This window comes from Nerophis lumbriciformis, linkage group LG35 (genome assembly GCF_033978685.3).
Source record: "Nerophis lumbriciformis linkage group LG35, RoL_Nlum_v2.1, whole genome shotgun sequence".
NCBI lineage: Eukaryota > Metazoa > Chordata > Actinopteri > Syngnathiformes > Syngnathidae > Nerophis > Nerophis lumbriciformis.
Window position 1 is genome coordinate 7,008,328 of NC_084582.2, and position 18,328 is coordinate 7,026,655.

Genomic DNA, 18,328 nt, shown 5'->3' on the forward strand with positions numbered 1-18,328 from the left:
TTTTCCCACATCTGCCTCGTGGGCATACTTGCCAACCCTCCCGGATTTAGTTTAGTTTAGACGATGGCGTGGAACACGGCAGAGGCCATCCATCCATCCATCCATCCATCTTCAACCGCTTATCCGGAATCGGGTCGCGGGGACAACAGCTCTAGCAGAGACCCACAGACTTCCCTCTCCTGAGCAACATTAGCAACATCCTCTTGGGGAATCCCGAAGCGTTCCCTGGCCAGAGAGGAGATGTAATTCCCCCATCTGGTCCTTGGCCTGCCACGGGGTCCCCTCCCAGTGGGACGTGCAACGAGACCTCCCTAGGGAGACGCCCTCAAGGCATCCGCACGAGATGCCCGAACCACCTAAGCTGGCTCTTTTCGAAGCTGCAGAGGCCACCACAGTGTATATGTTGTTGTTTTTTTACTTTTGTAGCTGTACACTGCAAAAACTGAAATCTAAGTAAGATTAAATATCTCAAATAAGGGTGATATTTGCTTATTTTCTGTCTGATAAGATCATTCTTCTCACCAAGCAGATTTTATGTTAGAGTGTTTTACTTGTTTTAAGGGATTTGGTCCTAAATGATCTCAGTAAGATATTACAGCTTGTTGCTGAGATTTTATGACCTATATTGAGTAAAACATGCTTGAAACTAGAATATCAACTGTTGCAAAGCTGTGTCATCAACACTCACAAGTATAAAACTACTTTTTTTTAAATAATAATTTCTTATTTCAAGCATGAAATAAAAAATCATGACTTTGACACAATTGTGTCTCATATTAAAACAGATGACAGCCAAATGGACTTTGCTGTTTTATTTCAGTGAAACAATAGAAAATACGTACTCATATAGTAGTACAGTTGGCACAGTACAGTAAACTTAATATTTAAACATTTAAGATGTGACATTTCTAACAATTTCGAACAGAAATAGTTCATGCACATTCAGATGAATTCTTCAAAATTACAATTAAAAATGTTTTGGTGGGGGGCCGGGCTGTATACATGCGCACTAATTGACTGAAAGAGCACGCACTTGGTGCGATGATGTCATGTTATCGATGGAAAAATGCATTTTTAGACAATATGATTTGCCTGAGCGGCTAGGAGACCCCGAGAGTAACAAGCGGTTGCCTTTCCATTAAGAACAATAAACTAGGTTTTAGTATAAGTTTGCTGGTTTCAAGAAATGTAATGCCAAGCGCATGTCATTATGTCAAGATAATGGCACTAGCATTTACCTAATTTAAGAATATTTTTCAACATATTGGGCAAAAAGATCTCTTTTTTTCTACCAATAAAAGTGCACTTGTTTTTAGTGAGAATATACTTATTTTAAGGTATTTTTGGGTTCATTGAAGTTAGCTCATTTTGCTTGTTTTGGAAAGTCTTGACGAGCCAAATTGTCTTGTTCTATTGGCAGATAATTTTGCTTAGTTCAAATAAAATACCCCAAACTTTTTTTTATTTTTTTTATTGTTTTTGAACACTGACTTTTTGCAGTGTATGTAGAAATGTCTGGTTGCATCAGCTCTGCTCTTTTAAAGGGGAACATTATCACCAGACCTATGTAAGCGTCAATATATACCTTGATGTTGCAGAAAAAAGACCATATTTTTTTTTAACCGATTTCCGAACTCTAAATGGGTGAATTTTGGCGAATTAAACGCCTTTCTATTATTCACTCTTGGAGCGATGACGTCACAGCGTGACGTCACATCGGGAAGCAATCCGCCATTTTCACAAACACCGAGTCAAATCAGCTCTGTTATTTTCCGTTTTTTCGACTGTTTTCCGTACCTTGGAGACATCATGCCTCGTCGGTGTGTTGTCGGAGGGTGTAACAACACGAACAGGGACGGATTCAAGTTGCACCAGTGGCCCAAAGATGCGAAAGTGGCAAGAAATTGGACGTTTGTTCCGCACACTTTACCGACGAAAGCTATGCTACGACAGAGATGGCAAGAATGTGTGGATATCCTGCGACACTCAAAGCAGATGCATTTCCAACGATAAAGTCAAAGAAATCTGCCGCCAGACCCCCAGGAAAAGAGAGCGGATGAGGGTATGTCTACAGAATATATTAATTGATGAAAACTGGGCTGTCTGCACTCTCAAAGTGCATGTTGTTGCCAAATGTATTTCATATGCTGTAAACCTAGTTCATACTTGTTAGTTTCCTTTAATGCCAAACAAACACATACCAATCGTTGGTTGGAAGGCGATCGCCGAATTCGTCCTCGCTTTCTCCCGTGTCGCTGGCTGTCGTGTCGTTTTCGTCGGTTTCGCTTGCATACGGTTCAAACCGATATGGCTCAATAGCTTCAGTTTCTTCTTCAATTTCGTTTTTCGCTACCTGCCTCCACACTACAACCATCCGTTTCAATACATGCGTAATCTGTTGAATCGCTTAAGCCGCTGAAATCCGAGTCTGAATCCGAGCTAATGTCGCTATACCTTGCTGTTCTAACCGCCATGTTTGTTTGTATCGGCATCACTATGTGACGTCACAGGAAAATGGACGGGTGTATATAACGATGGTTAAAATCAGGCACTTTGAAGCTTTTTTAAGGGATATTGCGTGATGGGTAAAATTTTGAAAAAAACGTCGAAAAATAAAATAAGCCACTGGGAACTGATTTTTAATGGTTTTTTTGATTTGTGATAATGTTCCCCTTTAATGTCTTTAATGTCCTTTGTGTTCTTTGATGTTTGATGTTTCCCTCTTACACACATGCTTATGTGTGCTATGGCTCTGAGGTTTTTTCCCAACGGCCTCAGTCTGGACCCCCTCTCCAGAGGCCCAGGCTTAGACGTTTACCTGTTTCTGACCTTTTTTTGTAAGGGGCGCTGGAAGTTGGCAGACCCGTCAGCGATCCTGTTCTGTCTCCCTGTAATGTTTGTCTGATCTTGAAAATCTTAATTTCCCCTCGGGGATTATTAACGTATTTCTGATTCTGATTCCGATTCTGTAGTGGAGGAGCTTGATAGGCCATGGCCTCTCATCACTGTTGTTTAAACAATGGTCCATTGGTGAAAGAGTAGATAGAGCAGGCTCATATCATCAGCACTGAAGAAAGACACCCTTCTTTCCTCATAATCTAGGAAAACTCCAATCCTCTTAGGCGTTGAATTGGGCTGCGAGCCGACCGAGCTCTCGCTTTTGTATCGTAGTCGCAGTGACACGTAGCCGTTTTTGGGGGCTGTCGACGGAGGCCACGCCGAGATCCCACTTGGGCTTTGGGCCAACTTCCACCTCGCGGTTGTTGTGTTGGCCTGATTGGAAGCCCTGAGCGGCGAGGACCTTAACGCTCAGGAGGAAGTGAATGTCCCCGTGAGAGACGACGCCGTTTTGTCTTTGGAGATTAAAAAAACGCTGCGGTGCGTCGTCGTGACTTCGAACGTTAATGGCGAATGGACCTTTCAGGTGAAACAATCCATTAATTTACTGTGATAATACATTTTCTGTAATGACTTTGTAGATTGGAATCATAGCCAATCAGCGGAACAATATCCTAATTAGCGTCGTCCATCTCCCCCTTTATGTTGTGACAGCCTCTTTCTCTGCAGCAATTAACTCCCTCGCAGTATTCTGCCCAAATATAATCTGTGTGTAAAGGAGCACAAAAAGAAAGGATCACCTGATTTCAGAGACTTGAACATCTTTCGCCATGTAAAGGAGCCACGTACAAACCCCGTTTCCATATGAGTTGGGAAATTGTGTTAGATGTAAATATAAACGGAATACAATGATTTGCGAATCATTTTCAACTCATATTCAGTTGAATATGCTACAAAGACAACATATTTGATGTTCAAACTGATCAACATTTTTTTTTTGTGCAAATAATCATTAACTTTAGAATGTGATGCCAGCAACACGTGACAAAGAAGTTGGGAAAGGCGGCAATAAATACTGATAAAGTTGAGGAATGCTCATCAAACACTTATTTGGAACATCCCACAGGTGAACAGGCCAATTGGGAACAGGTGGGTGCCATGATTGGGTATAAAACTAGATTTCATGAAATGCTCAGTCATTCACAAACAAGAATGGGGCGAGGGTCACCACTTTGTCAACAAATGCGTGAGCAAATTGTTAAACAGTTTAAGAAAAACCTTTCTCAACCAGCTATTGCAAGGAATTTAGGGATTTCACCATCTACGGTCCGCAATATCATCAAAGGGGTTCAGAGAATCTGGAGAAATCACTGCACGTAAGCAGCTAAGCCCGTGACCCTCGATCCCTCAGGCTGTACTGCATCAACAAGCGACATCAGTGTGTAAAGGATATCACCACATGGGCTCAGGAACACTTCAGAAACCCACTGTCAGTAACTACAGTTGGTCGCTACATCTGTAAGTGCAAGTTAAAACTCTACTATGCAAGACGAAAACCGTTTATCAACAACACCCAGAAACGCCGTCGGCTTCGCTGGGCCTGAGCTCATCTAAGATGGACTGATACAAAGTGGAAAAGTGTTCTGTGGTCTGACGAGTCCACATTTCAAATTGTTTTTGGAAACTGTGGACGTCGTGTCTTCCGGACCAAAGAGGAAAAGAACCATCCGGATTGTTATAGGCGCAAAGTTGAAAAGCCAGCATCTGTGATGGTATGGGGGTGTATTAGTGCCCAAGACATGGGTAACTTACACATCTGTGAAGGGGCCATTGATGCTGAAAGGTACATACAGGTTTTGGAGCAACATATGTTGCCATCCAAGCAACGTTACCATGGACGCCCCTGCTTATTTCAGCAAGACAATGCCAAGCCACGTGTTGTATCAACGTGGCTTCATAGTAAAAGAGTGCGGGTACTAGACTGGCCTGCCTGTAGTCCAGACCTGTCTCCCATTGAAAATGTGTGGCGCATTATGCAGCCTTAAATACCACAACGGAGACCCCCGGACTGTTGAACAACTTAAGCTGTACATCAAGCAAGAATGGGAAAGAATTCCACCTGAGAAGCTTAAAAAATGTGTCTCCTCAGTTCCCAAACGTTTACTGAGTGTTGTTAAAAGGAAAGGCCATGTAACACAGTGGTGAACATGCCCTTTCCCAACTACTTTGGCACGTGTTGCGGCCATGAAATTCTAAGTTAATTATTATTTGCAAAAAAAAAATAAAGTTTGTCAGTTTGAACATCAAATATCTTGTCTTTGTAGTGCAATCAATTGAATATGGGTTGAAAAGGATTTGCAAATCATTGTATTCCGTTTATATTTACATCTAACACAATTTCCCAACTCATATGGAAACGGGGTTTGTATTTGCAGCTGAAAGCACCCACGTCAAATTCCGCAGCGTCATCCACCTGCACACACATTTTGCACAATGCACTTCTTATTATTTCCTAAAGCACAAATGCCATCGTCGGGTTATAAAATGAGATGGGAATCAAACAAGCGTGTGACAGCAGCACAAATGCCAATAGCAAGGCATTAGTCATCAGGGCAAAATGAACACATACCTTAGGCGATTATTAGCAAAGTCCCATTCGTGCCTGACATGTCAAATTGTGATGGAAAAAAAAGTTCACGTCAATTTACTCATTTTTGTTTAAATCACGTTGGGTAAAGCATGAGAGCGATGGTGGCAACAAAGTAGTTTAACCTAGTGTTTTTCTTAACCATAGGGCCTGGGCCCATTGTTGGGCCGCGAGCTCGCCCTCGAAGGCCGCCAAAAAATATGTTTCTCAGCCGTGGTCCATATGGGCTGTAGTGGTACTCAGTTGTAATACACTTTCCCACCACTTGGGGCAGTAATGACAATATCAAACGAACAGAAGAAGTCTGTAACTAAAGTTATAGAGGAGTTCCTTAAGCGCAAAAAATACAACTAAAGGGGTGAAGCTGTATTTTCATTTGCACTTTAATTTTATTGACAGTTTATTTAAAAAAAAAAAACATTATTTATTGTACGTTAAGTCAGGAAAAAACACAGAGGCAATTTCATCCCTACAAGCCTTTTTCGCAGGATTCCCTGCGAAGGCTTGTAGGGATGAAATAGCCTCTGTGTTTTCTCCTGACCTAACGTATATTCCGCTCTACCCCGCACTGTATAATGAATAAACCACAGTAACCTCGACTATATTATTTAGTATTAATTCATTCAATTTAGCACTGTGTAATTGTATTTTCATCAGTTTTTATGAGTATAATTGATTAGTATTTATTTTTGTAATCAGCCCGATTATAATCTTTGTGAGGAACACATGGTTTCATATCATTTGACAAGGTTTATCATGTTAAACCATAGGTAGCTTAGATATAATACACTTTTCCACCACTTGTGGCAGTAATGACAATATCAAACAAACAGAAAAAGTCTGGAGCTAAAGTTATGGAGGAGTTTCTTAAGCGCAAAAAATATAACTAAAGGGGTGAAGCTGTATTTTCATTTGCACTTTACTTTTATTGACAGTTTATTTAAAAAAAAACATTATTTATTATACGTTAAGTCAGGAAAAAACACAGAGGCAATTTCATTGAAGGCTTGTAGGGATGAAATAGCCTCGGTGTTTTCTCCTGACCTAACGTATATTCCGCTCTACCCCGGTATTGAGCACTGTATAACGAATAAACCACAGTAACCTCGACTATATTATTTAGTATTAATTCATTCATTTTAGCACTGTGTAATTGTATTTTCATCAGTTTTTAAGAATATAATTGATTAGTATTTATTTTTGTAATCAGCCCGATTATAATCTTTGTGAGGAACACATGGTTTCATATCATTTGACAAGGTTTATCATGTTAAACCGTAGGTAGCTTAGATATAATTATTGAATATGATTAAAATCAAGAGTAAGATTACTAATTCTGTCACCGCCTGCTGCCTCCTTGTGAGTTCCTGTGTTCACCTTGTGTGGGTGGAGTTGTGAAACGTGCACAGCAGTTTCCAATTTTCCCTGATGCTACTTACGCAGCACCTTGACAACTGGAAGGCACTCGGCGATTCCACTCCTCGGATGTCCACGTTTGATGATTTCCATGCTTCGAGGATTTTGCTACTTGCTATCTTGGCCATTCCCAGTGCCATCCAGCTTGGTGTTGTTTTTGTAGTTTGCACGTCTTGCAACTCCAACCCAAGATGAGTTTATTTTTGTGTATAGTATTTTTATTTTTTTTCACGGTACATATTTTTTCTCTTTTGCGCACCGTTGCCTTTTGTTATCTCCTGTTTGTATTACTTTTGTGAGTACATTTCCTCAGGTTGGGTTCCTCTCTACTGCGTTGCACAGCATTGTGACAAATTCAGCCCTTCTGTAGTGGAAAAGTTGGGCCCTGAGGTCAAAAGGTTTAAAAAAAACCCTGATTTAACCAACATCTCAGAACTTAAAAATGCCTTTTTTGTGCCTTCAGCGTACGAGTTAAATAGAGAGAATATTTCTACAAAGCAGCTCGGAGATCACTCTGCTGCCCCGAGGCTAAAGCCTTGATTCTGCCACTCTAGCAGTTTTTAGCGCGGCCACAGCTGTACAAGTTTTAGAGGAAGTCTCAGTTGAATTGTCAAATCTTGGTCATTATTTTTTTTCCTTTGCAGAGGAAACAGTGGAGGAAATTCAGTAATACTGAAAGTAGAGAAAAGTAGAGCTCACATAAATCTAATACATGTAGTCTTTGAGTTACAAACGAGTTCCGTTCCCAGACTGTGATCTAAATTAGTGTAAAATAGCTTTATTGCCTAAAATATTCCTAAAATATTATGTGTGTGAATGCTGTAAAGATGTTTTAGTTGCACAGCTTTGATAATCTATTCTATATGAAAAATGACAGACATGTGATTCATATACTATATGGTTGCTAAGGATTTTTTTTTATAAATTGGCAGGTTAGTTAAGGAATTCTTACCTAAATAAATGGATCAATTGTATTTATATTTATTAGGGATGTGCTGATCAATCAACCGCTGATCAGTATCGACTGATTTGCGAAAAAGTAAGAAAAAGCCAATTAATGCCTTCTAATGCCAATCACAAACGCTGATCCCTTCACAGTGTGAAGCCGCTTCACTAAGTTGAAAATAATCAAGTCACTTATAGCAAATAGACTGCATTTATTAGTATCTTAAGTGCATACTTGCCAACCCTCCCGGATTTTCCGAAATTCCTCCCGAAATTCAGTGCCTCTCCCGAAAACCTCCCGGGACAAATGTTCTCCCGAAAATCTCCCGAAATTCAGGCGGAGCTGGAAGCCACGCCCCCTCCAGCTCCATGCGGACCTGAGTGACATCAGGTGCGCAACACCACGTAAATCGTTGGCCAACCAAAAAGTAACCCCAGTACGCTATAGCCAACATTCACCAGGAGATAGCAACAGACAAACATAGATCACTATTACATTCCTCCCCTTTTAGAAATGTATAGACGTTACTCAAAATAAATAAACAACCCAACCAAAAAATGCAGCAGCCCAATTAAAAAACTGTACTTAAGCCACATTCTTTTCTTTTTTTTTTTTTAGTACTGAACTCTTAACCCTCATTTGTAAAAAAAAATAACATGCTTATTATACAAACAGTATTTGTACACATTTAACACAAATTTTTATACTGTCTTCAGAGATTCCGTTTTTTTGGTGGTACTCGAAACCTTTCTGGGTACCTGCAAAAGGGTGTTCAGCATGGTTAGAAAAATAGTGACAGAGAATAGAACAAGGATGGACAATTCAACCCTTAACCCAATAATGAGTAGATGAATGTTATGTGTGTGTATATGTGTAAATAAATGAACACTGAAATTCAAGTATTTATTTTATATATATATATATATATATATATATATATATATATATATATATATATATATATATATATATATATATATACATATACACATATATATATATATATATATATATATATACATATACACATATATATATATATATATATATATATATATATATATATATATATATATATATATATATATATAATAAAATAAATATATATATATAGCTAGAATTCACTGAAAGTCAAGTATTTCTTATATATATATATATATATATATATATATATATATATATATATATATATATATATATATATATATATTGACTTGGTGAATTCTAGCTGTAAATATACTCCTCCCCTCTTAGCCCCGCCCCAACCACGCCCCCGCCCCACCCCGACCACGCCCCCCACGCCCCACCTCCCGAAATTGGAGGTCTCAAGGTTGGCAAGTATGCTTAAGTGTCATCATCAAGTTATAGACGTACTATAATATATCTGTATATATATTATTCTGTACACATATTATGTATATATTCGTATATATGTTCGATTTTTTTTATCGCAATATTAGTCTATATATACCTGCATTGTCCTTTCCATCCTTACACTTTCCATCATTGTAACTGAGCTACTGTGTGGAACAATTTCCCTTGTGGATCATTAAAGTTTGTCTAAGTCTAAGTCTAAGTACTATAAGGCGCACTTAAAATAATAATTTTTTTCTCAAAACTCGACAGCGCGCCATAAAACCCAGTGCACCTAATGTACGGAAAAATATAGATTTTGCTTACCGATCGCGAAGCAATTTTATTTGGTACATGGTGTAATGATAAGTGTGACCAGTAGATGGCAGTCAAACATAAGAGATACGTGTAGACTGCACTATGATGGCAATATGACTCAAGTAAACAACACCAAAATTGTATATTTTCCATTGAGAATATAGAACCATACACAGGGCCCTCAAAAATCCATCAAAATGTTTTAGTACGACTTTGGTAAGCTATGAAGCCGCACCGCTTGATGGATTGTCGGTGCATTATTTAATTTTATTTAATTTTATTTTTTTGTCCTGTCCAGCTTCTCAGGCAAATCATATAGTTGATGTAGATGCCCATGTCGGCTGTTCCGATTTACTTTACAAAAGAGAAGTGTAGGATACTTCTCTTGTTGCTTTATTTGTATTTGACTTTATAAATGTATTTATATTATCATTTGGTGCAGCCGGGCCGGAGCAGGAGGGGATAGAAAGAGAAAAAAAAAGAAGACAGAGGGGGAAATTGTGGGGACAAGAGGGGGATAAGAGAGACAAAAACAAACACAACAACAACAACAACAGCAACAACAATAGAGCAACATCAGCAAATACGACATGTACAAATATGATAGTAAAAGTAATAGCAAATAAGCAGTTAGCAAAAATAAAAATAATACAGAAATGACAATGAGCATTATTACACTACAAATGGAGCAATACAAATACCAATAGAAATAGCGCTATTGATAATGAACAATACCAATACTTTGACTTTATTATCAACAATACAGTTGTTCAAATGCAACAATACATATACGTAATGATAACCTGAGATACGAAAGAATGCAGAAAAATGGAGGGGAAGAAAGAGAAGCAACCTACCTCATACTTGCCAACCTTGAGACCTCCGATTTCGGGAGGTGGGGGCGTGGTCGGGGGTGGGGCGGGGCGTGGTTGGGGGCGTGGTTAAGAGGGGAGGAGTATATTGACAGCTAGAATTCACCAGGTCAAGTATTTCATATATATATATATATATATATATATATATATATATATATATATATATATATATATATATATATATATATATATATATATATATACATATCCTGAAAATATGCAAACAAAACTGTGTTTGGATAATTGCTACTTCAAACTTGCATAAATAAATATTAAGGAATATAACATAACTTGGCTTCTGAGAGCTTCAAAATGTAGTGAATACAATGCTAAAGTTGTTGATAAACAAGCAATTATTTTAATAATTAAATATGGTCATTTTAAATGAATTATTATGATAATTTAAAATTAATTATTTCAAATATGTTTATTTTAATGTAAAATTCTATGGCTGGATGTAATAAGGAGTCAGAAAAAATAAAAATTAAAATACAATTAATTTTGATGTTTTTAGCAAAATACAGTAAAAATGTATTTTTATTTATTTTTTTTTTAAATTAATAAATATCTATTTATTTTTAGGTAAGATAAACATAATAATACAATGTATCTCTAGTCTGGATGATTTAGTTCTTGTCACCCTGTTGTCCTCCCGTAGTGAAAAAAGGCTGTCCTCACTCAGGTCCGCATGGATCCGGCTGAAAATCGGGAGATTTTCGGGAGAATATTTGTCCCGGGAGGTTTTCGGGAGAGGCGCTGAATTTCGGGAGTCTCCCGGAAAATTCGGGAGGGTTGGCAAGTATGACCTACCTTAACCTTGTAGATTGTTATCGTAACAATAGGTTAAGCTTTGTCAGTGTGCCATTAAACATACAAGTATTATTATGGTGTGTGTGTATACACACCGAGGACAAGCCAGGAGCAGGCATGCTAGTAATTATTTATTTTAATAACTGCATCACATTCAGCTATTATCAATTCACATTTTGCGAAAGCAGAAACATTAGCCTTGACCAAGTTTGAACTCTGTTGCATTGGAGAACATCCTTCATGAGATGACTTTAGCAGCAATGGTTTTTCGCATTCCATTTACAAGAGCGGAAACTAGAAAGAAGTATCGGCTCTTCTCTGGCATGCCCTTCCTGACATAACCCTGGCCGGAAATCGAAGCCATGCCCTCTGGCCTCTGCGATGAAAGGAAAAAGCGAACACCACTACTCCACCACATACAATACAATTGTATGTGAAAAGTGTCAGGAATGTTAAGAAAGACCTTTGCCCTCCGCTACCGCAAGCAGTATAAGTTAAGTGTATAACCGAAACATAGCGACAATGAAATGTTGAAGATTGTCTTATAAATTGGTGGAGAGCTGACAAAGACTTTTTGAAAAATCAATAATTTGACATGAACTCCCTCCAAGAGTGCAAGTCGCCCCGTGAAAAATGAATCCATCCATTTCGAGTGGACTGCAATTAATCAGTGTTTGAAGCTACTTTTTCAGACAGTTCTCTTCACAGACCATTACGGTCATTAGCGTCATACCTCAGCCGTTGCTGAAGTCTCCACGGCGGCGCCACTCGTGTTTTCCTCCAGCTCTTTAACTGCATTTTCGATGTGCTCCACATGACGCTGGACTTTCTCCATCTCGTCCTCCCTGCCTCCTCTGTAAGTGCTCCGGCAGAAAGGCCTCCTCGTCATGAAGGATGTGATGGAGCGCTCAGAATTCCCCACTGATCCAAGCCTGCAAATCGGCTCCGACTCGCTCGAGTAGGGGGGGCGAATAATCAGTGGGCTATTGCAGGCGTGTTCAAGTCACGCTTGTGCAAAAGTACACATGTGCAAAGAGAGGTGAAGAAGGGGTAATGCATTGACGATCGGCCTCAATTGTCTCCTTGTCAAACAACCAACAAGAGATAGTCTATGCACCGTAGGGCATCAATTTGTACTTCTCTGCAAAATAAGACCGCTGACAGGAAATAAAACACAAACACAGAGGAAAAACTAAAACATAACCAACCTGTCATACCTGACAGAGGACACTGCTTCTCAAGTAAAAGTTGAAAGACATTAAAGTGAACATTATGGGATGTTTATACTGTCACTTTAAAGACACGTATCAAAGTTTTTTTTATATATACCGTATTTTCCGCACTATAAGGCGCACCTAAAAACCACAAATTTTCACAAAAGCTAACAGTGCGCCTTATAACCCGGTGCGCTTTATTACGATTCATTTTCATAAAGTTTCGATCTCGCAACTTCGGTAAACAGCCGCCATCTTTTTTCCCGGTAGAACAGGAAGCGCTTCTTCTTCTACGCAAGCAACCGCCAAGGTAAGCACCCGCCCCCATAGAACAGGAAGCGCTTCTTCTTCTACTGTAAGCTACCGCCCGCCCCCGGAAGAAGAAGAAAAAACGCGCGGATATCACCGTACGTTTCATTTCCTGTTTACATCTGTAAAGACCACAAAATGGCTCCTACTAAGCGAAAAGGATCCGGTTCATAAAAAGACGCAATCTCTCCATCCGCACACGGATTACTACCGTATTTCACAGCAACTGATATTCCTGTGAACCGCACTGTGGAACGGGAGCACGTACGGTGAATATTCGCACCACAGGGAATGAGAAGTCATCCTTCACTGTGGTTCTAGCTTGCCATGCTAACTTCCACCCATGGTGATATTCAAAAGGAAGACCTTGCCAAAAGAGACCTTTCCAGCCGGCGTCATCATAAAAGCTAACTCGAAGGGATGGATGGATGAAGAAAAGATGAGCGAGTGGTTAAGGGAAGTTTACGCGAAGAGGCCGGGTGGCTTTTTTCACACAGCTCCGAAGGCGAACACACCTTCACTAAGACGGGCAGACAGCGCCGGACGACATACGCCAACATTTGCCAGTGGATCGTAAATGCCTGGGCAGATATTTCGGTCACAACTGTGGTCCGAGCTTTCCGGAAGGCAGGATTCACAGAACAACAGCGACACTGACTCCCGATGACTTCGACGAGACGGAACCGGCCATTTTGGATACCACGCTTGCGCAACTTTTCAATTCGGACACCGAAGACGAAGAATTCGAAGGATTTACGAATGAAGAATAACTTCAGAAGGTGAGCGCTATGTTTATTTTGTGTGTTGTGACATTAACGTTCGAGCAACATTATGTTACTATTGCTCTACACCATTTTGAATTTTACTATGTTTGTGATTGCACATTTGCGTACATTTTGGGACAGAGTTGTTAGAACGCTGGTTTTCAATATATTATTAAAGTTTGACTGAACTATCTGACTGTTTTTTTGACATTCACTTTAGCGCAGCGTTTTTTTGACATTCACTTTAGCGCAGCGTAGGCGCGGCTTATAGTCCGGGGCGGCTTATTGGTGGACAAAATTATGAAATATGTAATTCATAGAAGGTGCGGCTAATAATCCGGTGCGCCTTATAGTGCGGAAAATACGGTATACAGGTAAAAGCCAGTAAATTAGAATATTTTGAAAAACTTGATTTATTTCAGTAATTGCATTCAAAAGGTGTAACTTGTACATTATATGTATTCATTGCACACAGACTGATGCATTCAAATGTTTATTTCATTTAATTTTGATGATTTGAAGTGGCAACAAATGAAAATCCAAAATTCCGTGTGTCACAAAATTAGAATATTACTTAAGGCTAATACAAAAAAGGGATTTTTAGTAATGTTGGCCAACTGAAAAGTATGAAAATGAAAAATATGAGCATGTACAATACTCAATACTTGGTTGGAGCTCCTTTTGCCTCAATTACTGCGTTAATGCGGCGTGGCATGGAGTCGATGAGTTTCTGGCACTGCTCAGGTGTTATGAGAGCCCAGGTTGCTCTGATAGTGGCCTTCAACTCTTCTGCGTTTTTGGGTCTGGCATTCTGCATCTTCCTTTTCACAATACCCCACAGATTTTCTATGGGGCTAAGGTCAGGGGAGTTAGCGGGCCAATTTAGAACAGAAATACCATGGTCCGTAAACCAGGCACGGGTAGATTTTGCGCTGTGTGCAGGCGCCAAGTCCTGTTGGAACTTGAAATCTCCATCTCCATAGAGCAAGTCAGCAGCAGGAAGCATGAAGTGCTCTAAAACTTGCTGGTAGACGGCTGCGTTGACCCTGGATCTCAGGAAACAGAGTGGACCGACACCAGCAGATGACATGGCACCCCAAACCATCACTGATGGTGGAAACTTTACACTAGACTTCAGGCAACGTGGATCCTGTGCCTCTCCTGTCTTCCTCCAGACTCTGGGACCTCGATTTCCAAAGGAAATGCAAAATTTGCTTTCGTCAGAAAACATGACTTTGGACCACTCAGCAGCAGTCCAGCTCTTTTTTTCCTTAGCCCAGGTGAGACGCTTTTCGCACTGTTTCTTGGTCAACAGTGGCTTGACACGAGGTATGCGGCAGTTGAAACCCATGTCTTTCAAGCGTCTCTTGGTGGTGGATCTTGAAGCACTGACTCCAGCAGCTGTCCACTCCTTCTGAATCTCCCCCACATTTTTGAATGGCTTTTTTTTCACAATCTTGACCAGGGCGCGGTGATCCCTATCGCTTGTACACTTTTTCTGACCACAGTTTTTCCTTCCCTTTGCCTCTCCATTAATGTGTTTGGACACAGAGCTCTGAGAACAGCCAGCCTCTTCAGCAATAACCTTTTGTGTCTTTCCCTCCTTGTGCAATGTGTCGATGGTTGCCTTTTGGACAGCTGTCAAATCTGAAGTCTTCCCCATGTTTGTGTAGGCTTCAGAACTGGACTGAGAGACCATTTAAAGCCCTTTGCAGGTGTTTTGAGTTAATCAGCTGATTAGTTTGTGGCACCAGGTGTCTTCAAAATTTAACCCAATATTCTAATTTTGTGACACACGGAATTTTGGATTTTCATTTGTTGCCACTTCAAATCATCAAAATTAAATGAAATAAACATTTGAATGCATCAGTCTGTGTGCAATGAATAAATATAATGTACAAGTTACACCTTTTGAATGCAATTACTGAAATAAATCAAGTTTTTCAAAATATTCTAATTTACTGGCTTTTACCTGTATATATGTGCCTGAAACAGTAGATGTTCCTCCACAGTTCCTTGCACTTAAAATGTATTTTTGTAGTCATAAATATGATTAGAACATTTTGAGCATTACGTTCGTGTTCAATTCCAGTAATCGTGTTTATCCTAAACATTCTTGCCACTTCAATTTAAACACTATTTACTTGCACCAAAATTGTTCAATATCTATACAAACGACATTTGTAAAGTTACAAAAGACTTAAAGTTAGTAGTATTTGCAGATGATACAACGGCATTTTGTTCAGGAGAGAACACACAGAAGCTAATACAAATTAGAATGAAAGAAAACAACACATTAAAAATATGGTTTGACAATCTTTGAATCTCAGCAAAACTAAAATAATGTTATTTGGTAACAGTAGAAGAGAAAGTCAAACACAATTACAAATAGACGGAGTAGATATTAAAAGTGTAAAAGAAAACCATTTTTTTGGTGTAATAATAGATGATAAAATGAACTGGAAATTTCATGTAAAAAAAATACAACATAAAGTAGCAAGAAACATGTCAATAATGAATAAAGCAAAATATGCTCTGGACCAAAAATCACTTCATATTCTTCACTGCTCACTATTGTTACCATATCTGAGTTATTGTGTAGAAATATGGGGAAACAACTACAAATGTGCGCATCATTCACTAACTGTGTTACAAAAAAGATCAGTTAGAATAATACATAATGTTGGATATAGAGAACATACAAACACTTGATTTATTGAATCACAAATATTGGAATTCAACGATTTGGTGCATTTGCAAACAGCTAAAATGATGCACAAAGCAAACTATAACCTGCTACCCAAGAATGTTCAACAATTCTTCTCAACAAAAGAGGAGAAAAATAACCTTAGAAGAAAACCTAATTTAAAACATTTGAATGCTCGTACAACACTTAAAACCTTTTGTTACTCCCACCGAGGTCTTAATCAAGGCTCAAGTTGTTTGTTTTTCTCCCCCAGACATTTATTACAGCCACGCCTTCTTCTCGTAAACAACGATGCCAAAATAATGCCGTCAGAACTAATAAATAAGAAAAAACAGAACTTACAATTAGTCTGACATCAAATAAAAGAAAACACATTGATTTCACATACATTATAGATAGATAGATGGATAGATAGATAGATAGATAGATAGATAGATAGATAGATAGATAGATAGATAGATAGATAGCAGTGACGTGCGGTGAGGTTGATGGCTGGTGAGGCACTGACTTCATCACAGTCAGATTTACAAACATATGAACCCTAAAGAGTATCTTATTCACCATTTGATTGGCAGCAGTTAACGGGTTATGTTTAAAAGCTCATACCAGCATTCTTCCCTGCTTGGCACTCAGCATCAAGGCTTGGAATTGGGGGTTAAATCACCAAGAATTATTCCCGGGCGTGGCGCCGCTGCTGCCCACTGCTCCCCTCACCTCCCAGGGGGTGATTAAGGGATGGGTCAAATGCAGAGGACAAATTTCATTACACCTAGTGTGTGTGTGACAATCATTGGTACTTTAACTTAACTTTAACTTTACACATACAAACTGTAGCACACAAAAAAGCACATTTAATTAAAAAAAACGTTATTATGGTCTTACCTTTACTTATAAATAAAGTCCATTCGCCGATGTTGTGCTGGATTAATGAACCCCCTGACGGGTGTGTTATATCAACTAAAGTCCTCACTTAAACTTTCCACGTGCAAGATTGAATCTATTTAAAAAAGTGTAACCGAGGGTTTATAAATGTCGCCTATACTGTATGGAACTACAAAATAACAAACAAGGAGGCTCCAGTTTACACGAGGACAACTTTATTTACCTTCTTTCAAAAACCTCCGCTCCACTACAACATGTCATCACTTCCGCTCTTGGCGCCTTCAAAATAAGAGCTCAAGACATATACTGTATAACAGCGCATAACAGGAACTTAACATCACAAATAGGAAAGCCCATAAAAATAGGTTACAAAAGTTATTTAATAAGAAGCCAAAAAGTGCAAAAACAATAATGTTCATGTTGGAGGAGTTGTGAATTAGGTACACCTGCAGTCTGCTGTGTACCTAATGTTGTGGCCCTGCAGTCATTCACAACTCCTCCAACACGAACATTATGGTTTTTGCACTTTTTGGCTTCTTATGAAATAACTTTTTTAAATAGATTCAATCTTGCACGTGGAAAGTTTAAGTGTGGGCTTTAGTTGATATAACAATTCTACGGCGGGGGTGCAGGAGGCGGGGCTACTGGAGCCTCAGCCAGTGCGTCTTTTGCAGCCGTTTTATGATCGCTCAGCACAAGAAATACCTTACACACATACAGTTGTTGACAAAATACACTGTACATTATATACCTCAGCTAACTAAACTATGGAAATGTATAATATAGTTCATATAGCAATACAGTCTCACTGCACAGCAGGCCAGCAGTTAGCCGAGTCCGTCCATGTTGAGGCACTGACGGACGTGCCTCAACTGGCTGCTGTTCACCGCACCGTCTCTTCTCAGTATTTGAACGGCAAATGTGAAAATTCAGCGATTTTGAATAAAAATAATCTAAAACTGGTGAAGTTAAATGGAAAATAACTTTATAGTATAATCACTGCATACATATAACAATTTAATTAATTGTTTTTCTTTTTACATTTTTTTTCTTTCCATGATGGCAGGTGAGGCCCTGCCTCACCTGCCTCTAGTGACTGCACGTTACTGATAGATGGATAGATAGATAGATAGATAGATAGATAGATAGATAGATAGATAGATAGATAGATGGATAGATAGATAGATAGATAGATAGATAGATAGATAGATAGTTACAGAACAGGAACACTGATGGGTAAAAGATGGGA

General features: G+C 39.1%; 1 protein-coding gene across 1 annotated transcript in view; it reads right to left on the reverse strand.

The window, feature by feature from the left end:
* trim105 (tripartite motif containing 105) overlaps positions 1-3,702 on the reverse strand; it is a 32,488-nt gene extending 28,786 nt beyond the window's left edge. Inside the window, 6 exon segments of the mRNA XM_072912269.1 lie at positions 2,943-3,020; positions 3,022-3,041; positions 3,043-3,211; positions 3,213-3,345; positions 3,348-3,413; positions 3,636-3,702. Of these exon segments, the coding sequence (XP_072768370.1) occupies positions 2,943-3,020; positions 3,022-3,041; positions 3,043-3,211; positions 3,213-3,345; positions 3,348-3,413; positions 3,636-3,702 (533 nt within the window).
* Positions 3,703-18,328: the final 14,626 nt, after the last annotated feature.